The sequence below is a fragment of the Nomia melanderi genome, chromosome 2, assembly GCF_051020985.1.
Source record: "Nomia melanderi isolate GNS246 chromosome 2, iyNomMela1, whole genome shotgun sequence".
Classification (NCBI taxonomy): domain Eukaryota; kingdom Metazoa; phylum Arthropoda; class Insecta; order Hymenoptera; family Halictidae; genus Nomia; species Nomia melanderi.
Window position 1 is genome coordinate 29,105,218 of NC_135000.1, and position 24,709 is coordinate 29,129,926.

The 24,709-nt window shown below is 40.9% G+C and overlaps 1 protein-coding gene across 1 annotated transcript in view; it reads right to left on the reverse strand.

Annotated features, from left to right (window-relative positions):
• Nckx30C (solute carrier family 24 member Nckx30C) overlaps window positions 1-24,709 on the reverse strand; it is a 163,196-nt gene that overhangs the window by 114,283 nt on the left and 24,204 nt on the right. The window contains exon 2 of the mRNA XM_076365145.1: window positions 17,089-17,112. Within this exon, the coding sequence (XP_076221260.1) occupies window positions 17,089-17,112 (24 nt within the window). The remainder of the gene's footprint in view (window positions 1-17,088; window positions 17,113-24,709) is intronic.

Sequence of the window (24,709 nt, forward strand, 5' to 3'; positions counted from 1 at the left end):
AGAAAGGGAGAGACAGAAGGCCGAGGGCGCAGCGATGGCGGAACACCGGAGAGGGGGTGAGAGACGCGTGTGTGTGTGTGTGTGCGCCTCGGTGCCAAGTAATAGAAATATAGTCCTCCCGCTGCTGCCGGTGATGCCATAATTTTCGTCCCCTATTCATCGCGGCCCGGCCCGTATTTAATAAAAAGTTTCCGCCGGGCTTGGCCCAATTACCCCGGGAACAACTCTGATTAACCCTGACGGGCTCGCGTAACCGACATCTATTCGCAGTTCTTCAATCTGCGATCGATAATAGGTTCAGTGGCACGTGTACGTGGTGTATTCGAGTGATTTTGGAGCTTCGGTCCCATGGGACTGTGGCAGCGAAAGTAATTGCGTACCGGTAACGGGAAATCTCGTTTTTATGTAGAGACTTAGATATAACTTCGCTAATTACCATAGCATTGAGAGAAATATAAAATTTAATCCTTTGCACTCCAGAGGCGCTTCTAAGTCACCAAATGATTCGACACAGCAGAACTGTAAACTTTGATATTTAATATTAAACTTTGTGTAATGCATCAATGTACGAAGTATTGAAATAAAATAGTTCTCTTCCTCAATACATGTGTGGTCTCTTAACTCAATCTAAGGAAATGTCGTGTGTTCTAGTGTCAGTTTTCGTCCGCGAACGGTTAGAGAAATTGAAGTCTGAATAAACCCACGTTTGTGGTTAATCTAATTTGAATCTTAATATATCCACGCTTGTAGTTCTTACGGTTAAACTAATTTAAATCTTAATAAATCCACGCTTGAAGTTTTCACGAAGGAACTGTCGAAAGTCAGTTTAGATACTTTAGATAGTGCTGATGGTACTGTCGAATTATTTGAGTTTTAGGATGAATAAAAAGCAAGGGAGACTGAGGAAGACAGAGGATGTATACGATAGTAAAACAGAATAAGGAAGTATACGAGTATCTCAAGGTGAAAGTGTACGCGAGAGAATGAGAAAATAAGAGGCGATAGAGGGTGTACAAGAAAATATGAAACAGTAAGAAGGAACAAGAGACAGCAAGAGAATGAGCAAAAGAGAAAGAGAGAGAGAGAGAGAGGGAAGTTTCCACTTCGTGGTATTCAGCCGAATGGAAAGTATCCGTGAACGCAACGGGGCGAGGGGGTGGGTCGGAAATGTCCGCAACAGAATCCGAGCGGCTCGATCGATACTGATTAATTCGGCCGGACTGCGTCGATCGGAATTTCAGAGCAACAACGTCAACACCGTTGCTCTTTGCTTCTAGTCAAACAATGATGGAAAAGAAAATACCCGACGACCGAGTTTCCCGGGAAATGCCTGCATTACGCTGATGCGATTGCAACTTTCCTCTCGTGCTACTGTTAGAAACTACGAAAGGGGTATTGATTTCCTCCGCAGGAGTGCTACTGATTTCCTCTACCAGAAACCTGCTGATTCTTCACCTGAACGAGCTATCGATTTCCTCCTCGAAAGCGCAAATTTCTCCACGAGAAAGCTACTGATTTCCTCTAAAAGAAATCTACTGATCCGTCATCTGAACCAGCTGTCGATTTCCCCCGCGAAAGCGCAACGGATTTTCTCCACGAGAAAGCTACTGATTCTCCATAATTCTTACTAGGAAATATGGAGAATCAGTAGCTTTCTCGTGGAGAAAATTGCACTTTCGCGGAGGAAATCGATAGCTCGTTGGATTAATTCCTTAATAAGAATTTATCAGAATCCTCTATGTACACTTATCTCCTCCACAATACAATCACGAATTTTCTCCACGAAAGTGCAAAGAGCTACAATCTACTTCGCTCCTTTCTCTACCTTAATTCTTCTTGAACCTCTTAAACTTAGCCTTATTCTCAGACACCCAGTTTCTGATACATTAGGCACCATCCACATTACCTAAACTCTCATCAACCTCAATTTCACCAGAAAGCCAATGCAAAAGAAATCTCTGTCACAAGACCTTCCACCAACCTAAAAAGAATCTCCAAATCAGTCGCGTAACACATCTAAGCCGCTGAACAACGATCAAAATTTGTCCCTGACAGCGAAGGCCGAGCGGAACGAGACAGAAGATCGCGAGAAGTTGGGCTGCGCTGCGTATTGTCAGCGCGTCAACGCTCGAGCGGCTCGGCGGCCGAGTGAAAGGATACGGCGAGAGTCGGAAGCAAATAACGCGGACGCTCTCGCGATACGTTACACGTTTCTCCTTTTTTTTTCTCCTCCCTTCGCGTCCCTTTTCGGACCGCCCAGCCGCGTCAGAGGAGAGTTCCATTGAACGGAACGTGGGCGTTTATCGTCGCTGGCAATATTTCAAGAGCGCCGCTGTTAGGCAAACGCGGCGAGTAGGCCAAGCGAGTCGCGCGGACGTATTCATCCGGGTTCTTCGTCGCGCTCGAACAATGACGAGCGGCACTCGATTGTCACCGACATCTTTTTGCTACCGGATAGCCAAGGACGATGATGTTTCGAGCGGGGAAATTCACTGTGACGTTTCAGCTTCGCTGGATTTTACAGGAAACGACGTTTTAACGCTAAACCTACCGAGCGGTTAAATTCACTTTTTGGATGTCCTCTATAGCAACTTTAACGGTGCATTCATCGAGACTTTAATCGATTGATAATTCAATTTTAATTTAAAACAGTTTCTTGAATAATCTTTTTGAGAAATGTCTGTAGCTTTAGTGTTAAAGCTTGTTCGGTGGGATACATTTTTAATGGTTCATCGCAGAATTTTTGGAATTCAGTCGAGTTGTCCCTTGAATATTTGTTGGATTAAACCTACCAAGCAGTTAAATTCAGTTTTCGAAATTCCCCTATAGCAACTTCAACGGTGCATTCATCGAGATTTTAATTGATCGATAATTCAATTTCAATTTAAATCAGTTTCTTGAATAATCTTTTTGAGAAATGTCTGTAGGTTTAGTGTTAAAACTTGGGATACCTTTTTAATGGTTCATCGCAGAATTTTTGGAGTTCAGTCGAGTCGTTCGTCGAATATTTGTTGGATAGTTTTTAAATAAACTTTTGGGAAGGTTTTTAAAGGCTTCTTTGGGAGATTCTTGAATGGTTCTTCGAGGAATATTCGGAATGCTTAGTTGGACGTTTTTCGAGTGGTTTTTTGTAGATTATTCAGACTCGGTAACGAACGGTGCTTGTTCGATATGTACGGCGATGAGATTTGTTGAATTAATGAATCCGGTTCGCAGGAAATCGACCAGTGCTGGAAGTTTGTTTTTAATGATGGTTGCAGGTGGTTTTTTCCTTCGATTTTATGTGTCTTGGCGAGGATTTAGTTTTATTGAAATTCGGGAAGAATTGTCGTTTGAAATTTGGAAACATCCGAAGATTTATTACTCGAAATTTCGAAATTTCTGAAGAACTATCACTTGAAATTTAGAAATTTCTGAAGAATTGTCATTTGAAATTTGGAAATGTCCGAAGATTTATTACTCGAAATTTAGAAATTTCTGAAGAACTATCACTTGAAATTTACATTTCTTAGAGAAAGAGCAAGAGAGACCAACAGAGCAAAAAAGGACAAAACCCTCAACCGCCTCGCAAATGTCCATTCCAAAAGGCAACACGTGGACACGTCTCTGATCTATTATCGAACTATAGAGCAAGAGAGACTGGCGGAGAAGAGTAGAACAGAAGGCGGTGAATCGAAAGCAGCGGTAGGCGAAGTCGATCATTTATTTACGAATATATTCAGCCAGTCCACGAGCTGAGCGCATGCCAGCCCTCGATGCACGGTAATGCATAGAGCGTGCACTCGAGGCTTTAATATTAGCCGCTGCTCCATTCATGCCACGGCGAGCCTCTCCGATTCATTGGCATCCAATGGACCCGTCATTCCACCGAAGACGTTACCAACGAAACGTTTCCTAACGGGCCGTACGAGTAGCAGTAGTAGCAGGCAACGTCACGCTGGAAAATTCTACGGGGCAAACCGCACGCGTCAGTCGTATCAACGTCGTTTCCCCGTTGGATCGATAGCCGACGAAAACTAGCGGCGATACGAACGGCGGGCGTATAGCTGGTAGCGTAGCCTCGTAAATGCTCCCACGAATTCAAAGGGATTGTTCGGCTCTAATGCTCGCTGTTTGGGAATAGTTTATTTCCGGAATTTTAAAAGGCCCTCGCGTTGCGCCGGATTTTAGTTGGATTGGAAGTTCCCGGGATTATTTGGGTTGATGAGCCTCCGAGGAGATTGTTCTCGAATTTCTGCGTGATCGTTTCTTCTCGAAGCTGGGGGCTTTTCGGCGATAGGCTGTTTACGAGTTCGTGAACTTTTAAGAAACGTGTTCACGCGTTGCCTTTTGGAATGGATACTGGCAGTTAAAGGTTTTGTTCTTTTTTGCTCTATAATTTGATAATAGATTAGAAACGACGTGGCAGAATGATCTGTTTCTGATTCTTGATTGTGTAATGAAGCACTGAGAGGGTGTAGATGTTTGGAGAAATTAAATTGGAGTTAGTTTAGTAATATTTAAAGTATAATGTAAGTGTTGAGCGAATGTACTTATTGAGATTTTTATTGATTCGTATTTTAAAATGGATATGAATCTATGTATTAAAGAAGTTTCCCTAAACTAGTTGAAAAGTGTGTTATTCTTGTGTATCCAGTAACCCTACTGCAAAATGTCTCAATAAATTTCTGATAAACCAGAGTAATATTACATCCACCTCGACAATGTCACGCAGACACGAAGTGTCCATGATTTATAAACTTTTAGCACGTGGAAGTGATTCGATTCGATCGTTTGAGACGGTCGTCTACGTATTACAGGCGTTTATAACGTGCTCGACGTAGCCTCCGCGTCGACAAATGCCATTGAAGAAGAACACCAGTGGTATCGAGTCGCTCGTACTTCCTAGATTGCGCGAATATGTCGTCCGCGTTCGATATCGGGGTCCGACGGTGGCGCACGAGGCACGTGCAGCGCGAAAATTGTCGAATTGTCTTCGATTGTTCGCATTAACGTCGGCGATCGATTGACAATTCGTATTGTAATATTCGGGACACCGGCGCGTCGCCGTTCTTGTGACGTCGGTTTCGCGTTGCAGGTGAATTGTCGCGTGATTTGCGTACCGTCCCTTGAGAATGCACTCGTTAACCTTCGACTGATCGAATTTGAATCACCGGGATACCGTGGAGCTTGCTGAACGAATGATAAAACCGTCGTATTCAGAAAAACTAAATAGATGACAGATGATAATCATATTTGTAGTAAAATAAATAGATGACAAATCAAGTAAATAGAAAACAAACGAATGATAAAACCGTCGTATTCAGAAGAACTAAATAGATGACAGATGAAGAAGATGCAAAACAAACGAGTGATAAAATAATCATATTTGTAATAAAATAGATAGATAGATGAAGCAAATATAAAATAAACGAATGAGAAGCTAATCATATTTATAATAAAATAAATAGATGACAAATCAAGTAAATATAAAACAAACGAATGATAAAGTAGCCATATTTATTATTGTATTATCATATTTATTATATTATCATCATATTTATAATAAAATAGATGGATGACAGATGAAGCAAATATCAAACAAACGAATGTCAAGCTAATCATATTTATAATAAAATAGATGACAAATCAAGTAAATATAAAACAAACAAATGATAAAATAGCCATATTTATTATGAAGTGAAATAAATCGACTAAATAAAGTCATGATAAGCTTAATTTCTTCAATATACTTATCATTGGCCATGGCCTCGACAATCTTTGAAAAATAAATCAAAGGATTTTTGTTAAATTCTCGGAAAGTTTCGCGAAGCGTTCCACAGATTTCCTGAAAGATATTTTAAATGATTCCCAAAGGTTTCATTTCCCAAAGAAAAAGTCCCGGTCACACGGAGAACCACGTGAACCATTAAGGATTAATTATTCCCGATCTCTTTTATCTTGTTTCACCCCCATACGTTCGAGACGGACCTTAGTTAAAATTGTAATCCGATAATACATTCATAATAGCGGTTACAATGGGTTTCGCTAATTCGATTAAAATTTCCTTTATTTAACCGTTACCTACAACTCACGGTAATTAGTCGGATCGCGATCGCGACCAAACAACAATTAACAGTTACAGGAAGCAACCCTTAATCGAATTAACCGATAGATTTATTCGACGTCGGCGTGTCGGTGATCTTCTAACGTTCACGACGAACGCGGCCGCACAAAGTGCAGCGGAATGCGAATTTTAACGGAGCCGAGAGTGTTCCTCGGAGCGGCAACTTTCTATCTAATTACCGTTCCCTTTAATTAATACTCGGGAAGTTAAAACAGAAAGAACCGATATCTGGTCGCCGATGAGGCGCAATACGACTGCAGTTTGCCGAAACAATTATCGAACAGAAGATATTACAAATATAAATAAAACTTTGGAGGAAGTTTGATCCTTAGAGGTCTGGAAAACCGAATTTGGAAGTTTGAATAACTCGAATAACGAGTAGGTCAACTGACGAGTAACTCGAGTAACGAGTACGTCGAGTGCAGAGTAACTTGAATAACGAATAACTCGAATAACGAGTAACTTGAATGACACGTAATTCAAATAACGAATAACACAAATAATGAATAACTTGAGTAATGAATAACTCGAACAATGAATAACTAGAATAAAGAATAACTCAAATAATGAATAACTCGAACAATGAATAACTAGAATAACGAATAACTCAAATAATGAATAACTTGAGTAATGAATAACTCGAACAATGAATAACTAGAATAACGAGTAACTAGAATAACGAGTATCTTGAATAACGAGTAACTTAAATAACGAGTAACTCAAATAATGAATAATTTGACTAACGAATAACTCGAATAATTAATAACTTGAATAACGAATAGCTCAAATAACGAATAACTCAAATAACGAATAACTCGAACAACGAACAACTCGAATAACGAATAACTCGAACAACGAACAACTCAAATAACTCGAACAAGAAAAACCTCGAATAACGTTTAATCACCTAATCGTTATCGTCATTGAAACCAAGCTTTATTCGAATAACACGGCACACCGGTCGCGCCGAGGCATAATCCACGACCGAAACGATCGGGAGCGTGGATACTCGCGTGACCACGGAAGCACCGGCGTTACACTAATGCCACCGGTTATAAACTATATTAACCGTCAGCCTGGACGCATTTCGCGGATATTAATTCCGGTTAACACTAGTCGCCGCGCAATATCGTTACCCCACCAGCGGGTTGCCAGCGGCGAGCTTTTCTTTTGTTCGACAGGCCGGTCCATATTTGGTCAAGCCAGATACCGCGGACCTCGGAGGTCCTAATTAAATAGCCGACACTACCTCCTGTCGGATTCGATGGACAAAGTGTCTGGGACCGTGTCATTGTCGCCATTTTGTCCAGCAAATAGGGATTGCGATGGCTTATTATTGTTGTTTGTATCGATTTTATTACACGAGACGCGTTCCATAGAAGCGGGAAATCGGAAAATAACGAAGGCACGCGGAGAAATTAAAAATTGTAATTATACAGACGATTGGAAGATAACTGAAGAATGTAGATTGAATTTTTGTCAATCTTTTGATCTTTACTATTCAAACGAGGCACTGAATGAAATGGTTAATTGACAAAGGGATGTTTCCGATTGACCTTTCCATCGTTAGGGAATTAATTAAATGCCTCGCTGATTAAGCTTGGAATAATTCAGAAATGTTAGATCGTTTAGATGATTAATTTAGTTGATTTAGCCACTGCGATGAGAATAGGAGTACGAGAAACGTATACTTGGGTACAGACGGTGTTCATACTAATCAATTTTAAAGGGAACACAGGATGGAATTAAATTCAATGTATTTTTGGCGCGGCTTAAAGTATTTCGAGTGTGTCGCCGTTCAAACGCGGCGTTACGCGGTGATAATTCCGGCCTGGTCCTAAGGGAGTCGGGCTTAAAGAGTCAGACACGGTCTTTCCGAGCATTGACGCGTACCACTGTGAACGACTCGATGGAACACGCTCGGGAAAAGAATTCCAAAGGCTTGAACCATGGACAACCGAATCGAACGGTGAACTCGAGTGAACTCTTGAAAAACTGGCATTCTCGCGAATGAAGAATAAGAAACACGAAGGAAGAAAAGACTTCAGTCTCGTATCGCTCGTTCTTTTAGTTATCGAGTTTCGTGCAGAAAACGGCCATTTTGCCGCACTGTGGACAAAACTCTCAAATTTTACTATTTAGATAACAAAATTAGAATCTTACCAATGTGTCTATAACTAGTCCTTGCCACCCAAAATGATTTTCAGCTGAAAAATCAACATTCCCTTCAAATAAACCCCATTTCTCCATTTATACAACGTTGCAATCGAAACGAAACATGTCCATTGTCATCGAAAAAACTTCGTGATACACCCATAACGTAACAAAAACATGACCACCATATGTTCAGCTCTATACCCGACAACTTCTATCCACAGTATTTTCCTGTATCAGTGATTCTTTCGAAGTTATCGAGTTTTATCCAGAAAACGGCCGCACGGTGGGACGTTCCGAGGAGCCACGATAATGGAGCTTATCGCGTCGAGCTGGCCAGCATTATTTAGAACGAAGCAAGCGCAGATAGACGGAGACTGCGGGAACCGAAGGGAGACACTCGAGGTCTGGGTGCCCGAAGTTTGCCAGGGCTACTTCGGCTCGCGAAACTCTCTCCTCGAGTTCCCCTCGGCTCGCAATCGGCTATCGAAACCGATAGGGACGCAATTACGCGACTTTTGCCGGCGACCCAGTTCCTCATTCCGGGGGAATCATTCGTCGTAACTTTTCTCATAGAGAGCCGCGCGACAAAGGCCGGCCGCGCGCTTAGGAGCCTCGCAAATCTTATCGGTACGATCCTCTCTGAGGATTAGGCCGTGTATTATGATGGCTGATCCATTTTCATCTGCGAATGCAATTATTTCCGGGGTTATTCGGGTGACTGTGATATCATTGAGAGATTAAACGGATTTAACACGTCGAATGCCGCACGATTTAGAGCAAAATACACAAAATGGAAAAAATACAATATCGAATCATTTGACTGAATTGGATTATTATCATTGCACATCAAACCGAATGTCATCCCAATGGGTAGCATTATTTGTGATATAGAAATGTTCGCGAATAATCATCGTTTCATTGAGTGAATTATAGTAATTTGCTTGGGGTCACCAAGTAACTATTGTTACTTGAGCGGAAGATTTAACAGTAGAACTACCGAGGATTTAATGCTATTAATATGCAGTTCCTATAAAAATTGTAACACTAGATTATTTTCAGTTTCTTCAGACATTCATTATAGTACTGAAATGGAACTATTTAATGGTATTAAATGCTCGGTAATTTTAAATATTTTAATAATTATCGATATCTGAATGAGTAAAAGATTTAAAAATGCTAACCACTGTTACTCGAAGAAATACAAAATTTCAGCAATTCAAGTGACTATTACAGAAGGAACGTTTAAAATGCAATTTTTCCAGCATCAATGAGTTTTCAATGTAAATGGGTCAACTCTATATATTCGAAGAAATAGCAGTGACCTTTGTATCTTCCGTAGTTTTCTACCAAATATGAAATAAAAATAAAAGTGTACCAAATCGCTATCAAAGCTCGATCAGAACGGAATAAAATTGCATTCGAGTGATTTTTCGCTGAACGAATAATTACGGAGACAATTGTATTCGCTTTATTCAAGTGGGACAGCCTGTGTATTGGCGTGGATTTATCGTAGAATTTGAAAGAATTCGAGATTTTTGCGGCGCAAAGCGAGGAGTCGTCTGTTTCGAAGGCTGCAGGAATGAGAACGGACGACGACACGAGTCGATAAAAAGAAAAATCGATTCGACCGCAGGGAGAAAGAGAGCGGGACACGGTATCCACGGATTCATCGACTCGACAATTCGATTATACGCGCGATTGGATTTTCCACGCTGTCTGACAGGAGTAAATTTCTTCGTAACCCGCGCGAAATGACCTGCATCGAGGAAGATTCGAAAAAGTGGTCGCGATATATGAATTTATGTTGCCGGCTGAGTCATTGGGGACTGGAGACGCCCCGGTGCGTCTTTAGACAGGGGTGCAATTCAAGTAAGCCAAGGGAAATTGTATGGCCTACGAAATCTCCTGGTGATATTACAATATTTTAATAAAACATGTATAAAACTTCGAATAAATGCATTTTTAGACGAGGAAATTGTGGATATTTATTCACACGTGAACATTTCAGTCTTTCAAATTTATAAAGGATTATCGAACAACTGTGTTTAATATTCTTAACTCATAATATTTCAATTAGAGTACTGAATATTCCTAATTCGTAATATTTAAATTATGGTAATGAATAATTTTGTCTTATAAAACATCGATTCTAATATCGAATATCTCCAATTCATAATATTTAACATTCACAATTCATAATATTTCAATCGGAATACTGAATATTCCTAATTTGTAATATTTCAACTATGATATTGAATACCTTTGCCTTATAAAACATCAATTCTAACATCGACTATCTCCAATTCATAATATTTAACATTCTCAACTCGCAATACTTCAATTAGAATACTAAATATACCTAATCCGTAATATTTAAATTATGATATTGAATACCTTTGCCTTATAAAACATCAATTCTAACATCGACTATCTCCAATTCATAATATTTAACATTCTTAATTCATAATACTTCAATTAGAATACTGAATATTCCTAATCCGTAATATTTCAACTATGACACTGAACTCCTTTATCTTATACTACATCAATTCTAACATCGACTATCCCCAATTCATATCACACAAATCCCAAAATTGAATATTCAACTTACAATACCCAAATCCCAACACTAAGTTAACATAATTCCTAAAACTCAAGTCAAACTCGACATCTTCAAAACAGCAATCCTTCCCAACATAAACAGAATTCTTCAAACAACAGCTAAACAACAACAATCTTACACCAACAATCAAACCGAAACAAGTCTATCATACAACTCAAACCTCCAAACATCGAAACACACTCTCAAAAACCTGTCCCACGAAACATTCGTCTCGCGACCAACGAAAAATCACTGGGCAAACACGTCTATTCCAAGACAAATCTCGAGAAACAGCTCGCGGGGACGTCAAACTGCAGGTCTGACGCATACATTACGCGGATTAGAAAGTTCGAATCAGCGTCGCCGAGTTCGTTGAACCCGGACCAGCGAAGTTTTCCACGGAATTGAACGAGACGGCTGTATAATTCAACCGAACGGAAAATATTCGCGAGACGCGACGCGACGCGGCGCGACGAATGGCGGGCCGGCAGCCGCAGGAGAATCCCGCGGCCTCGATCGATGCTGATTAATTCAGCCGGACTGCCGATCGGAATTTCAAAGCGGCGGCGTCGTCTGCTCCGTTTTGCGCCCTCGTCTCCCGTGAAACAATCCCGAAAAGGAAAATCCCTGGCGGCCGGGGTTTCCGGGAACCGCCTGAATTAATCTGATGCGATTCGAACTTTCGCTGTGGCTGCGGTCGAGCCGCTGAAAGAGCCGGCGGGTTTCGAGAGTCGGCTATCGATATTCTCTCCGTCGGAGAGACGCTGACGTTTCACGTGTTCCTTTTGCCTTTCTCGTACGATCGCCTGTTTTCTATGTTCGACGAGGAGGTCACTGGTAAACAGCATTTCAGTTGTGTGCCTGCGGGGCATGGTTGTGTTTGCGATCTTTTTAAATTGATGGTTTTTGCAATTTTTTTGAGATTTACTTGTGTTGGAGATTATTTCTGTTGGAAGAGGTGTAGGTTTAATTGTGATATATAGTTGCTGTAAGTTGATTGGATGAGTTCTGGTTGCGATGGAATGATTAGATTCTGCTTAACTGGAAAGTTGACTCGTAGTCTGAGATTTTTAGATGAATTCTATGAAAGATTTGGGATACTGAGAATGCTTAAAATAAGGAGAGAAAGAGAACTGAAGCAGAATGTTTGAATATGTATAGTAAGGTGACGTAACTTCTAGGAAACTATGAATCTGTAAAATATACAATTCCTAAAATATCCCAGGTGGATTCTCGCTGTCCATCGATTTATTTTATATATAATTAGCGTGTGGGAGTTGGGATCAACTTCAGCCGCCTCTGCAGCGGAAAACGAGCGTCACACGAGTGAACCGACACGATCGGACTGGTACGAGCGAAGCAACAAGACCGAACCGATATGGATGAACTGATATGGTCGAACCAACTTGGCTGTGCCAATACGAACGAACCAACTTGAACGAATCAACTCGACCGAATGAACACAAATGAACCAACAAACCGAACCAACTTGAATGAACAAACTTGAATGAACAAACTTGAACGAATTAACACGATCAAACGAACACAACCGAACCAATACGAACGTATCAACACGAACGAACTAATACGCGCGACCCAATATGATCGAACCAACTTGAACGAACCAACTTGAATCAACACGACCAAATGAACACAACTGAACTAACAAACCGAACCAACTTGAATGAACAAACTTGAACGAATCAACGCGATCAAACGAACACAACCGAACCAATACGAACGTATCAACACGAACGAACTAATACGCGCGACCCAATATGATCGAACCAACTCGAATCAACACGACCAAATTACCACAGCCGAACCAACACGACCGAACCAACAAACCGAACCAACTTGAACAAACAAACTTGAACGAATCAACCCGATCAAACGAACACAACGGAACCAATACGAACGTATCAACACGAACGAACTAATACGCGCGACCCAATATGATCGAACCAACTCGAATCAACACGACCAAATTACCACAGCCGAACCAACACGAACGAACCAACAAACGGAACCAACAGGAGCGAACAAATCCGCCCGAGCCAACTCAACAGACCCAATACGAGCGAAGCAGCACGACCGAGCCAACACGAGCGAACCAGTACGAGCAGACCGCAATACGAGCGAACCAACACGAACAGTCCCGATCAGAACCGCCGCTTTCCTTTTTCCGCCGATCCGAAGTGGCCTCGAATCGTTCCTACTTACCGGGTAGTCGCGATGGATGTTGTTATCGAGCGGAGGACCCGCGCACGTGCACTTCTTTCAACCAGTCCTACTTAGATTTTTTTGCTCTGCACACGGCGGACGGGCGGGGAGGGCCGGTCGAGAGGAGGCGAGAGGAAACGACACGCGGGGGAGGAGGGGGAGGGGGGGGCACGTGTACGTGTGCTGCGTGTGTACGTGTTTCCTACGTATCTATTATGCGGAAACGGGGTTGAGGGTGTGGATAAACGATTCTTTTTTGTCGCAGCCTGCCACTTCTGGTGCGCGCGCGGAGCGACTACTCGGCGGCCTGCACCCGGTGCATCCTGAACGAAGGGTGCTTGATGAGAGAGAGATAGATCAGAGCCGCAGCGGCTGAAGTCGAAGGTGACAATGAGGGCGCAGCCGAGAATCGAGCTAGAAACGGGGAGGGAACCAGGGAATAGACTGCCTTCTGTGTACCTTTGAATATTTATACCGTTCTACCGGTGTTTTGTTGCTTTGTTCTAGCATTTCCCTTGTTAGCTGCTAATTTACATTGTTCTTAATTTTTCGTCTTCCAGCGGTTCTGAGGTTTTTGGGATCGAACGGTGACTGTCTTGAATATTTATACCATTTTAATTCAGTTCTACTGTCGTTGATGTTACTGCTTGTATTTCTCTCGTTTTTGTGTTTGATTGTTTTATTAAGTTTGTGGAGAGGTATGTAATTAGTACTGTGATTGTTTGTCTACTTTTAGTTGTTCTACTGTCGTTGCTTTGTCTCTGGTATTTCGCTTGGTACTACTTGTATTTTTCTCGATTTTCGTGTTTGATTGTTTTATTAAGTTTGTGGAGAGATGTATAACTAGTATTGTGATAGTTTGTGTTTGTCTACTTTTAGTTCTTTGGGTAGTTCGAACAGTTTGACTAAGACCTTTCGGCTGAGATCCTTCTGGATGGGAACAGAAAGTCGAAAGAATAATTTAGTACTGGAACTAACCATTCCATTCACTGAAAATTAGGATATCACAAGTGTACATTGCTGATTAGTTCACATGTTCACTACAATGGTAACTCTGCTACGGTCGATTACACATTCTAAATAATGCAAAAGCATCTTGAACGAGGAAACTCGTAACATAATCGTATTCAAAACTATTCAAAGAACGTAACAGGGTTGAATGCATCTTCTTCTGGAACACAAAAATAAAACTAAGGAACCTCATTAATTCCCAATGCTACGTGGTGCATGCAAAAAAGCAGTCTTCCTTCCAGAAGGACACTATCTACATTCTAAAAAATATATTTCTGTAACAAACTACAAAGCATTCGCTACTGGGACTTCAGTCCCTCGACAACAAACAAAGACTACGGTAACTAACACTCTGATCGTCAAACACCTAATTAGCTTACAACGATCAAGTCCTGTACAAAGTCCATGATAATCTTTAACCCTTAGAGCTACCGACAGATGAAATAGTTTACTATAACTTGTAAAGGTTTTATCACGTTGATATAAGTAATACAATTTTTATAAACATTTCTCGTGAGCCAAGTATTCCTCGGCAAAGTTGCATGGGAATTTCGGAAAGAATCTTAGCAATTACAAATGGTACTCAAAGGGTTAACTCGAATTTTCGTCTGAAATTATTAAAACACTTTTTTGTGTTTTAATAACTAAAAAATTATCGATCAAAATTTAGCGATCAAAGTGTTAGGATTCAAAGGTAAATGTTCCTTGCTTCTCCAGTGACGTCCGCTCGCGAAGCGTCCGAGAGCTGCGTCCTCTAGTAAGATTCTAACAAACGTTGAAGAGATGGTGTTTGTTTATATTAGATACCGAAGAAAGTGCGAGCTCTCAAATGAGAATTTAACACTAAGACTACCGAGTAATTAACCAGCTAACTGTTTTGACGAGTATACACGTCATCGAAAGGCTTGACATGATACTAATTCTTTCATGAATTCTTTATTTTTTCATAAACATGTAATTCTTCTTTGTTTCGCTTTGATCTTTCATTAAAATATACTCTACGCGCATTCGTCCTACGTTCGACGAGTGCACGCTCCATTTTTCGATTTTATTGCGCGCAGAACGAGAGGTATTTCCAACTAAATTCCACAGTTAACTGATTAAATAGACTTTTTGACGTTCCTCTGAATCTCCAACGGTGCATTTATCGAGACTTCAATGGATTTAACATTCAATTCATTGTTAAATCAATTTAATAGTTCCTCAGAGAAACATCCGTTACCTTTTTAGTAACCGACGAAAGAAGAAACCAGGAATGTGTCATTTTGACCTGTCCGCTGGTTTTAGTGTTGAACACAGAATCGAAGGTTTTCGAAAATAATTCTATTCCATTTGATAGCAACGGCATAAATACAACTTGCTGCTGATAGCAATTCCATTGATTGAACCAGTGAAATCTGATTGAAATCAGAGCCCAATTCAGTGCTAACAGGAAAGCCGCACGAACTTTATCCGATATCTAATACTTCCGATTGGTTACGTGTGACGCTATTGAATAGCAAATTAGTATCGGAAACGAGATGAGAAAAGATGTAAACTGCTCGCGATCAGACCTGCATCTTTCAGTCTACGCATTAAATGGTAAACAGCAATTAATCACTTGATGACTAGGCCGAGAAATGCAGATGCTATTAGTCAGTTCATGTCTTAACTCGCACTACTTTCTAATACAATTTCAGACCAAACATAAATGCCACGATTAAGACTGAACGTCAAAATAAATAAATTTATATTAAGTAATCCCACCAAAATTAAATCTTCAGTTAATTTAAACTTTTATACGCTCAGGCATGAAAGTTTAACGTCACTGTAACTTGAAAGTTACTAAATACATTCGTTTGATGGAATTATTGAAACTATTGAATATATTATTAATTCGTATTCATATGTGGATGTCTATTAATTTTGTACTGCATAGATTTTGTTATAATAATGAACAAAAATTCGGCCCATAGAGGGTTAAGATGCTCTTCGATAGAATCACGCGTAACCGATCGAAGTTACAAACAAAACACTCAAACCCTCGGCGAAAGGTCTCCGTTGTCCTCGTCTCACGCACCGGGCGATCTCCCAAAGCTGCTGTCTAGAAGGAAGCAGGCCCTCTCGGGAACGCTGTCGCGGTTACGGCAGTTACGGACACGTCACATCGATCAAAGGCGCACGAGGACGACGTGGCGAAGTACACAGAATCATGCAAGTTCGTGTTCGGGTTGCTAAAGCTACGCGCGGTGGATGGTCGTCTCGCAAGACGGCGCACAGAGCGGACGCCTGCGGGCAAAACTCTCAACTTCGACTATAGATAACGAAAATCGAAGATTATCGATACGTTGCTAGTAGTCCCTGCTATACGAAATGATTCTCATTTGAAAAATCAAGATTTTGTATTAATCAATTCTTCGTAATCCTTAGTAGCTTCTGTTTGGAGCAATTTGGTTGTCACTCGGACTTTTGAAATTCCGCTTTGCCCAGAAAATGGCCGTTTGGCCGCTCTATGGGCAAAACCTTGAAATTTGACCATTTAGACAACGAAACCTGAAGGTCACCAATGCGTTGCTAAGTGGTCTCTGCTACAAAATGATTTTCATTCGAGAAATCAAGATTTTTTCAGTTCAGTTTCTTTATATATGTTGGAATCGAAACGCGAAATGTTTGAAAAAACCTCATAATATCCCCGTAATGTAACAAAAATATAACCTCCATGGGTTTAACTGTGTACTTTATGACCTTTTGTCTAAAGTATTTTATTGTATCACTCATACTCTTGAAGTTATCGAGTTTTGCCCTGCGAACGGCCATTAGACCGCACTGTGCGCCGCGGTGCACATGTTTCAGCAACCGGCGTTTATTCGGTTCGCGGATAAAAAAAGAAATATAAATAAAGGAAACACACATATGAAGAAGAATAAGAAGAAGAAGAAGAAGAAGAAGAAGAAGAAGAAGAAGAAGAAAGGAAAAGAAAGAAACAAAGAGATAGGGTCATGCGACTCACCAATGCCTGGGCGGCGCTCTGGTGCTGCAAGCAAGAAACACCCAGTTACAAAATCACAGTAACGACAATCGAGTAGTTGGTTTGTTGGCGATTCGTGATTTCGACAGGCGCATACTCGCATCCACGCACCCACGCACACGTTGCTGCACACACGGCTAATGCGGATGCTCGCGGCAAGCGTTTCAACATCGATAGATCGCTGTGCACATCGAGATTTGGAACGAATTCTTTTCATCTTCCTTGGGATGCTCTCGTATTCAAGCGTCTGGGTTCTTTTCTTGGATTATAATTAATCTTATAATTGGAGCATTAGATGGATGCAAATCTTTAGTGAAGACTATAGAATTTATTTTAACGCGTATCTCGAGGATTTTCGTAACTTTAACGACATTTGTGTTCAATGGAGAATATATTGAATTTTTATGAGAATCGTTGTTATTTATTTTATATTATTATGAATATGCGAAATTTGGAAAATTGTTACTTTTAGTGTAACAGTGACAATCTTGATAATATCTGTGAGTTCTCACTGTCAGAATTATTCATTAATAGCAACTCAATCTACTAAGCATCTAATTAATCTATGAAACTGTACTTTTAAATTATTCCAAGCAATCCCAAGGAAGTCAGCGAATTCGTTCCAACACACGCGGCGTCAGTAAGCCAGTCCGAAGGTCGCGGCGCTCGATCGACGAGCGAATGGACGGAGAGAAGCGAAAGAACTAGAAGAAGATCAAGACAAAAGAAGAACAAGACAGAGAACAAACCGGAAAAGAAGGGTGATCGTCAGCCTGTTAACCGGGGAAGTAACTTATATTACTTACACTAAAGTAATCGAAGAAAATCGTGTATCACTTGTCGATTATCTTTTTCGACAATGTGTTTCGTGATATATTTAAAAAATATCCAAGTCAAACGTTTCCAATATATAAATATACATTTCAATTCAGTTATATCCAATGTATAAATATACATTTCAGATCAATTATGTCCAATGTATAAATATACATTTCAATCCAATTGTATTCAACGTATAAATATACATTTCAATTCAATTGTATTCAACGTATAAATATACATTTCAATTCAATTGTATTCAACGTATAAATATACATTTCAAATATATTCAATGCATAAATATACATTTCAATTCAATTATATCCAACGTATAAATACACATTTCAACTCACTTGCATTTAAAAATGTCTACTGAAGTTGTCTTCCTGGCACGACGAGATATTTCGTCGCGTCCGGTTAACAGGACACAGGCGGGAAAGAAGATGGCGGCGTGAAGGGGTGTAGGTCGAGAGAAGACGAAGAGAAAAAGAGAAGAAGGAGGCGGAATCCTTGAAAACTTACTTTCAATCGTGCGAATAATTGCGACCTTCGATCGATAACTCGACTCAGAGGCCGCTCCCTCCCCCTTCAACCTTTCGCTCGGGTTCCTTTCTGTTTCTCCCTCGCGACAACTCGCGAGCTCGCGAGCCAAGGGGCGGCGGGATTAACAAGTGGCGTCGCTCTGCAGTAATTACGAGGCTGGACGGGGATGACGATCGCGGGATCATCGATCGGGATTCGGGGAGTAATTGAGGCGAACCGATCGATGGGACTCGAATGTTTGAGGAGATTCGAAACTGATGGTTTTTCACTTTGTTTCACTTTGAACTTACATGCCATTCAGCGAATGTCACTTTTAACCCTTTGCGCTCGACAGGCGACCCACAGTCGCCATTTGCTTTGACGCAGTACAATTCCAAAGTCTGATATTCAATATTGAAATCCATTTAACGTAATTATCCATGATACGTGAAAATAGAATAGTTCTATCCCTTAATTTATATATTATTCATATTAATATTGTGGGAATGGATGTATTTGAGTGTGTGAATAGATGTATTGATGAGTGATGAATGTCTGTGCAATAGATGTCTGTTCAAAGCATTGGAATATACTAGATTATATTGATTTTTATGTTAATAATGTTCGTTTTTTATGAATCTAGAATATTCCAAATATATGTGAAGTTAATGCATGGCAATGGAAGAATGTTCTAGAAAGTGTGCGAGCGAGACAAGAGCATCTGAGTATGTAAATAGTGTGTGCGTTGTTTCATTGAGTTAGTGTTTTATTGTAGGTTCTCAAGAAATAATCATACTGTTTCTGATAAAGACAATATTAATTATAAAACATATCATTGATATTTCATTAGAAAATCAGGAATCTAGCGAAACAATCCTCGAGTGCAATGGGTTAATTTCTGCTTTGGACGATGTCTGTCCTAAGTGACCGCAATCGAAGAATTCAACCGGTTGCGGACGAACAAACCTTATATTCTGCTAATTAATTTATTAAATAATAGAGTCAGAAAACTACGTACTGATTTCCTGTTTGAGTAGTTCAATCAGTTCGCTACCTGGTATCCCAAACATGGAAACTTAATTACATAAAGAAACAAAGAATTTAATCGCATATTATATTTTTATACAACGCATCAACGCGTGGAACATAAAAAATAAAATAAAAAAGTTAATAAAAAGTTAAAAGAAATAAAATAGTTCTGTTCCTTAATTTACGCAAGGTGTTTCTTTACGTCAGTCGTAAAACGTATCGTTGATATTTCATCAGAAAATAACGAGTATTTCTCGAGAAAAATATTCTCGAGTGCAAAGGGTTAACTCTGATATTAGATCCACAAAGAACGAACGACTAAATATTATCTTCCGCGAACACGCGTCGAAGAGTGTCGGAAGACGGAGACAGCGGAAAGAATGACGAGTCATGTGGATGAACGAAGGAACGACGAGGGTTCAGTGGTAAGAATAACAGGTCAAAGTGCATAGCACGGGTTACATAACGCGAGGAAAGTTTCTCGCCTGTTAATAAATACTGAGTACACACAGTCGTCGCGGATAAGCTTCGTTCGACCGAACTCCGCGCGGATTTCGCAGCAGGAAGAGAGCTCCCGCTTTTTTCCCCCCTGAAGATCTCGCGAAACTATTAACACAATCTCGACGGCCCCTAAATTTCCGGATTTCCGTCCTCAATTACCGAGTTTCGCCGGCAGTTTCGGTTACTCTCGGATCGCTATTTGCGTTAGCTTTTTCGCGGCTCGGAGGAACTTCGTTGATGAGCAAAGGGTCGGCGGCTGGGGAAGGAGGACCGGCTCGAGAGACCGTGGATCGGTATCGCTTAACGCGTCGAGTGCGGCGCCGATTTTGCTGTACTTTCCGCTCAGGCGGCAGCGCGCGAGCATTCGATGCCGAACGCTGAACTAGACCGCGCGACGCGGCGCAACGGACGATTCCTTTTTTTCAGTTTCTTTTGTCGTTTGCACTGTGACAATGGTGCAGGCGATGCACGTGTATGCAATGTATAAACTTAAGATAATGGGGTGGGGACGCCAGAGAGACAAAGTGCGAACACCAAGGAACGATCGGTCTGAAAAAGCCAAGGGAGTACGCTGAATTTTAACATAAATTTTTTCGTTGTCATTAATAATTTAACCCTTTGAAATGCTGGTCTCGTGCACCGACGTCGACCGAACGAGAAGTTCGCTGTCAGTCCCTAAAATCCACGCCGCCCAAATGGAAAGCCTACTGTCGGTCCCCAGGGACTGACGCCGCTTGAACGGAAAGTTCACTGTCAGTCCCTAGGGACTGACGTAGCACTCAGCGTGTTAACCACTTGTGTCGGAACTTAATCGACGACAGTGTCCTCCGAATACGTCTGTTTGTGCTCTCGAATGTAAAGGGTTAACCCCTTAACGCCACAGTTTCCTTGAAAAAACCGACAAAGAAAAATCGACTTTAATATACTGCGTTTATGTTCCATGAGAAAAGGCTATATTTTATTCTTGAATAACTAAGTGTTATAGCTCACAGTCTCATGCAAATGATAAATATCAACGATTTTTTTTCTTTGCTTTCGCATTGTTATTTTCACGGTTTGGCCTGTTTAGCGTGCTGGAATTAACTCGAGCAAGGTAAGGGGTTATTAATAATGAGTTGAAAACAATGTTTCACGGATTCCACGCTCGAACATACTACGTTCGCAAGATTCCCAAAAGCTCCCCATTATTCACTTCACACACTCTTATTTTCTTTCACAATTTCCTGTCGCTTGCGAGAACAGCGGAGCGTTTCTTTTTGTAACGACAGTTTGAGTAATGCTTTCAGCTGTTTTGCCTGGCTTATTTCGTTACTGCTGATGCGTGATAAGTTTTTCTAGAGTGCTGACTTTTTCTCGGCGTTGCTCCGCTCGGGATAAACGTGCCTCTTATCGCTGGGTTCACGGAAGTTTAATCTATGCTTTATTCTATTGTTCCTAGAAATTTGTGTCTTCTTTCGTGCATCGAGATTGTAGCTTGGAAAGTGAATGATTGAAATGTTCGAGTAATTGATTCGAAAGCGACTTAAACTGCTACAACCGTTAACCTATAACCTTTGAAACATCTACTATCCGTCAAATCGACGAGTTCTGTAAATCTAGTGTTAATTAGCGTGCGAATGGTTAATAGTTCTAAAGAAAAACTCAAGAGTGCACAGAATTCAAATACAAGAACTTCTATTACCAAGTTAATTAATTAAATATAATTTCGTGATATGTCAGCAACTCCTACCAATTTTGATAGTAGCCCTACTGAAAATCAACAATGTTATAACATTTCTTAGACCTTTGATTCTCTTCTGAGTAGAAACTTTGTATATTTGGAAGATCTAATAATCTTATGGTAGTTTTCTTAAAATCCATTAAAATATTTGATATTAGAACTGGTGCAATATTGGAGTCTACAGATTTCAAAGGGTTAACTTGTAGTAAGTAGCAGTAGCAAGTTGTCTCGAAAGTTGTTTTACTGGAAATATTCGAGATCTTCCGACGAGATACAGACGACGTTGAACCGAATCTGACGATAATTCACAGATAGATTAAGCAACGAAGATATTTTACTTAAATATTTCACGTAGCAATGCAAAGTTTAATTTAAAGTACTAAATATTTAACTCGATAGCTTTGCTGTATCAAATCGAATGGCGAGAGTCACCTCTCGAGTGCAAATGGTTGAAATCGACGTGAACTGTCACCGAATAATGAAACAATTTGCAGAATTTCCAACTGGCTCCGTGGATGTAGTGTCAAGAGGACGCAACGTAGAAGGAACGTTTCTGATCGCGAGAATTCGCGGGCCGACCCCCTTTTTCACAGAGGTTTTTAGGTCAGCCCGCGACGCGAACTCCTGACGCCGTTCGCCGTGCGCTCGACTCGGAGATTAGAGGGTCATCGATAAGACTATTAATAACGTCGAACTAATGAACCCGCGGGCGACGTTTAACGGCGCGGTGATTAATGCGTTTTAAAATAGCGATGGGGAACGCGATTCTGCGGCGATCGAAGCTGACGCGACCGTCTGCGGACGAAACCCCGAAATTCGACTATTCGGATAACGGAAATTCAACGTTACCGATGTGTTGCTGAGTAGTCCCTGCTACAGAAAATGATTTTCATTTGGAAAATCAAAATTTTCCGCGAATAAACTCCGTTTCTCTTTGTATAACGTTGAATTCGACATGAAGAAAGAATTGCAAAATATTAAGCTCGACTTACTCTATTTACAAAGTTTCATCATTTGTCCAACTTCCTTGTTCAATACCTTTTCTTCTCAGTATTCCAAATATGAAAATTTCGTCTCTCGAAATAGCAATATTCGTTTGCAAACGACTAAGTTCCACTTAAATTATTCCGTATATTCCTGAAATTATTCCTTCAAAATGGAACTTAACAGACGAAAAAATAATTGCAAAGTATTAAGCTCGATTTGCTCCACTCACATACAAAGTTCCATAATTTCCCTAACTTCCACGTCCGACATCTCTTATTCTTAGTGTTCCAAATATAAAAATTTCATCCCTCGAAATAGCAATACTCATTTGCAAACGACTAATTTCCACTTAAATTCTTCCGTATACTCGCGAAATCACCCCTTCAAAATGGAATTTAACACCAAAAATAATTGCGAAGTATTAAGCTCGATTTACTCCACTCACACAAACTTCCATAATTTCCCTAACCTCCACGTCCAACATCTCCCGTCTTTAGTGCTCCAAATATAAAAATTTCATCTCCCGAGATGTCGATATTCGTCCGCAAACGGCGAAGTTCCAGCTAAATCGTTTCGTGTGCTCGGCGTTTGCGTGCCCGTTACATTAGTCGTTCGAGGAACGCGCGCGAGCGATCGTTTTCGCATAAATAAGGTTACTTAGCGGAAGAGACGTCGAGCAGCCGGTAGACAAAGGGGGCGAGAACAGATTGCTGGGTCGGCCGAGCAAGTTTCCCGGGGCCGCCCGCGCCCAGGCAAGACGCCGGCGACAACGCGGGGAACTTAATTAGGAAAAGTTGCGGATCGTTATCGCGGGCGGCGCGTCCCAATCGCGGCCGGATACGGGCTCGGGGATGTGAAAAATCCACGGACGTCACGGGACTCGACGGGAATTCTCGTTGAAAGGTATCAACCCGTGAACTGCCGGCACTCTTTTTCAACCGACGCGTTTCAACCGGCCTTTCTCTTCGTTTACTTCGCGGCCTTTGCGTCATAGCCTGCTGTAGACAATTATCTCTTGGAATATTTTCTTGTCTTTGATTCCGTCGTGTTTGCCGGGCTCCCTTAACGAACCTGGCTGTCTGATATTTTATACGTTGAATGTACTTTCCGAGGAATGGAAGGTTTTAATATTTTCTTTTTGTTTCTAAGTGATTGGAAATATTAACCCTTGAGATGGTTTTGTAATTCATCAGCAACTGCAACTAATTTTTATGGTACCTCCAGTGAAAATGAAAGATGCTATAACATTCCTTCGATCTTTTATTTTTCTTAGTACAAAATTTGGATGTGTGGAGAATCTAATAATTTTAGGGTAGTTTCTTTGATTCGAATATTTGATATAACTGCAATATTGGAGCCTAGAGTTCAAAGGGTTAAGCGTACTTTGTGATATATTGACTGTTTTGACTGGCTCTTTTTCTAGTGTCTCCATTTTACTCATTTATTTTTAGTTTTCATTTACTCGTTTTCCAATTCCCGTTAACGAACGTCTATTAAATGTCTCATACATCAGAATCTTTCCAATAAGACTGATGATCTCTGACAAATATTGTACAAAAGAATATTGTATCGAATAAAGTCAATGGCGCAATCGACAAACATAACGAATTTCTCCTAGAAATATTAAAACAGTGTTTTATAGAGATATTAAAGGATCTATGGACCGTCGTCCATCCATTCCGTTCCACTGCACGAAGTTCTAAAATGATCGAGTTTCCCAAGGATGTTTGACTTCATTCCCTTAATTGCAGTAACCTTTTTATGAAGCTGGTGCGGCCACAGGAAGACCAATACCGTGGAGATTGACCTGGATTCTGGTTCCGGGCGGCAGAATTGATGTAACTAATCGCGCGAGGGCCGCGTCCGACCGCGATAAGTCCGGCCGATCGAGCCGACTCGGCTGGAATCGCGTTTATGAATTATTGTTCGAATTAATTCACGGGGATCCACCGTCCACCGCACCGATTTCCATTACGCCCGAGCCGGGCGACACGAATCCTTCCAACGTCACGTTTCCCGGCGGAA